Source organism: Nanorana parkeri, unplaced genomic scaffold (genome assembly GCF_000935625.1).
Source record: "Nanorana parkeri isolate BGI_ZX_2015 unplaced genomic scaffold, ASM93562v1 scaffold1441, whole genome shotgun sequence".
NCBI classification, from domain to species: Eukaryota; Metazoa; Chordata; class Amphibia; order Anura; family Dicroglossidae; genus Nanorana; species Nanorana parkeri.
This window is the reverse complement of record NW_017307709.1, coordinates 117,586-120,625: the sequence shown is the minus strand read 5'-3', so window position 1 is coordinate 120,625 and position 3,040 is coordinate 117,586. Positions and strand designations below refer to the sequence as shown.

At 44.8% G+C, this 3,040-nt stretch overlaps 1 protein-coding gene across 1 annotated transcript in view; it reads left to right on the top strand.

Annotated features, from left to right (window-relative positions):
• ANKRD27 (ankyrin repeat domain 27) overlaps positions 1–3,040 on the top strand; it is a 41,361-nt gene that overhangs the window by 26,058 nt on the left and 12,263 nt on the right. Inside the window, exons 16-18 of the mRNA XM_018570005.1 lie at positions 211–303; positions 1,550–1,747; positions 2,991–3,027. Of these exons, the coding sequence (XP_018425507.1) occupies positions 211–303; positions 1,550–1,747; positions 2,991–3,027 (328 nt within the window). The remainder of the gene's footprint in view (positions 1–210; positions 304–1,549; positions 1,748–2,990; positions 3,028–3,040) is intronic.

Sequence of the window (3,040 nt, the reverse complement as noted above, 5' to 3'; positions counted from 1 at the left end):
CAATAAAAAAATGCCAGAAATTAAGGGTTATTAAAGCCTTGCATGTTTTTGCATATATCTACCGCTAGCAAGCAAAGCTCATTGATCTCCGTGACACCGATGTGAACAGCCTATAGCTGCGTGAATAGAGGAAGAGCCATAAAGTACAGTCGGCATCCTCCGCTCTTCTCTTTTTTTGGGGGGATTACCATTTTTTTTTCTCTCTTTTAGCTGCTTTTGTTACACTATAAGGCAAGTCAGGATATCCAGGATAACAATGGGAACACACCTCTGCATCTGGCCTGCACATACGGACATGAAGATGTAAGTTTTGCTGGAAAATCACACTTTTCATAATAAAAATGTTTAAAGTGAACCGGTGCTTTCCCCTGTATACACCCCTTCATTACCAGGACATTTTTCAGTGATGTGATCGTTTGACTGACAATTACTCGGTCATGCAACACTAAACCCAAATATATTTTATACAATTCTTTTGGCCAAGCTTTCTTTTGGTTTTATTTAAAAACCAGTGTTTCTAATAATTTTTACTATATAATGGAAAAAGACCAAACTTTTCAGATTGCTTAAATGTACCTTTTTTTTTTTTATTTGTTTACCTTTAAAAAAAAAAAAAGATTCCATAAGTATTTGGTGATCAGTGGCCCTTTAAAGCCTGCCTGACCGTTAAAAAATGAACAAACTCACAATCATTGGTGGTCATTGGCACTTTAAACCTCACCCAATGTTAAAAAAGCAAACCAATCCACAATCAATTGTGGTCATTGGCACCCCACCGTAAAAAAACAAAAAAACAATGCTACAATTATTGATGGTTGTGGGCACTTTAACCCCAACCTCCCCTCCCTCCAAAAAAAGTTTAAAATCATTGATGGTTAGCAGTGCTATAAATCCTCCCACCTTCACCTTTGATCTGCTGTAGCCCCCCTTCCTGCTGTGTTTACAGGCATTCGATCCATTCACAATGAAGGGAGGGGAGCTTTCTCTGTTGTTAATGGGCTGAATGTTTGTCAACACTGGCAATGTTTACACTTCTGATGGCTGTGATTGGTTCACGCTGATCACAAGGTAAAGAGCCACTCTGAATAACAGCACAATCACAACCGCCCGTTTATTTTCTGGAGGACTGTTTATATACGGCCCTCCAGAAAATAATGTCCACCCCCTCCCACAATTTTTTTTTTTTTGTACAATATGGGGGTATTGAGGTGGTTAAAGTGGGCTCCCACAGCAGCTTCTCTTTTCATTACTTTTCCTTTTGGTAAGGGGAGACCAACGCAGCGTGTTTTTTCCCATTGATCCTTGCTGGAGCTTAAAGGTCTCTTTCTCAAGTCACAGCACCTTCAATGTCCAAGCACCTTTGCTGTCGTGTGTGGGAGGGAGGGGGTGGAGTTGCATCACATGCTCCCCCATTCCGGTGTTCCCCCTTCGCAATGGGATGAGTGAAGGGAAGGTTAATAAGTGCTGCTTATAGGGACAATTAATGTGCATTGTGACTGTTCCTATAAAACTCGCCAGCCTGTGTCGGCGGTGCCGTCTCTTCTTCCAGTGTGTGAAGGCTTTAGTCTACTGTGACGTGAACCTGTGCAGAATGGACTGTGTGAATGAGAAGGGGGACACGGCTCTGCACATCGCTGCCCGCTGGGGGTATCAGGGGATTATCGAAGTCTTACTACAGAATGGAGCCAGCACCAGCATCCCAAACAGGAGGAAGGAGACCCCTCTGCAGTGTGCACTGAACTCCAAGGTAATAGATCACACCAGGTATGGAAGTCTCTGCTGCTGGTAAAGTACATGTAAACTGGAATATTGATCTTCTCTAATTTGCTCCCTTTTGGTCTTTTAAGTAAACCATTGAACAAGTTCTGTTGTATCCGTTCAATAAATGTTAATAATACCCGTTGATCTTGCCAAAAATTGTGTAAGCTGATGACGTCCTGTGCTGAACTGCAGCCTTCTATTCAGTCTTGCGCATTTGTACCGGCTCCTCTCCTGGACTGAAATGTCTTCCTCTGATATCACTGCACACTGGAAGCTTCTCACGATGTACATTAGAAGCTGCAGCAAGTCAGATAGAGCACGCCTCATTTCCTGGCTTTCCTCCTCATCCTGACTGTCCCTGGCCTATCCCTTTCATTCATTGGATTGCAGAGCTTTCAAAAAAAGCGAAGGTCCGGCATCGCATGTGGGCAGTGCCTAGGGTGGTCCGCATGCAAATACAGCCTGCCTAGGAACGGCCACTTCTCCAGACCGACATCCACCCATTAAGGCATATTGAAATTTGCATAACTCCTCCCAAGAGCCGGCCCACTGCTTGCATCAAAGCTGAGATCTGTGCTGTGGTTTTTATTATTATACAAGATTTATTTAACGCCAAGTTTGCGCAGCACTTTTTTGTTTTTAGGAAGCTATGTACAGCTGTAAAACGTGCATGTCTGTGCAGAAACTTAGCCCTCGTTCACACCTAGGCGTATTGCAAAAGTGCGTCTGTCGCGCGACCCCGAAGGCTACTTGGCTGTATTCCAATGGAAAACGCCCTACAAAACGCCCTACAAAACGGCCCAAAGTAGTACCTGTACCTTTTCAGGCGTGGGCCGTTTTGTAGCGCGTTCGGGACGGGCGGAAATACGGCAAGGTGGGAACGAGTCCATTGACTCCAATGCAATTTATATTTTTGAACGTTTTGTAGAGCGTTCGTCGAGCTTAGAACGCGCTACAAAACGTTCAGGTGTGAACGAGGGCTTACACCCAGGAGGGGCATCTGGTGCATCCCCTGTACAACTCTGACGCTGCTACATTCCCACCTGGAGCTGTACAGATGCATGCTCCAGAAAGCAGGCACTCTGAGGCGTGCATTCGTACTTGAGGCTTCGGCTTGAGTTTCAGGAGTCATGGGTCACTTGAAATCTGGCAGCTGCCTTGTAAATTGCTTGACTCAACACACTGTCTCCCAGCTCCTGAGATTGCGTACTCTACTGTTTTTGTCATAGATTCTGTCCATCATGGAGACGGTTCACACTGACATCAGTAAGAGGCCGAG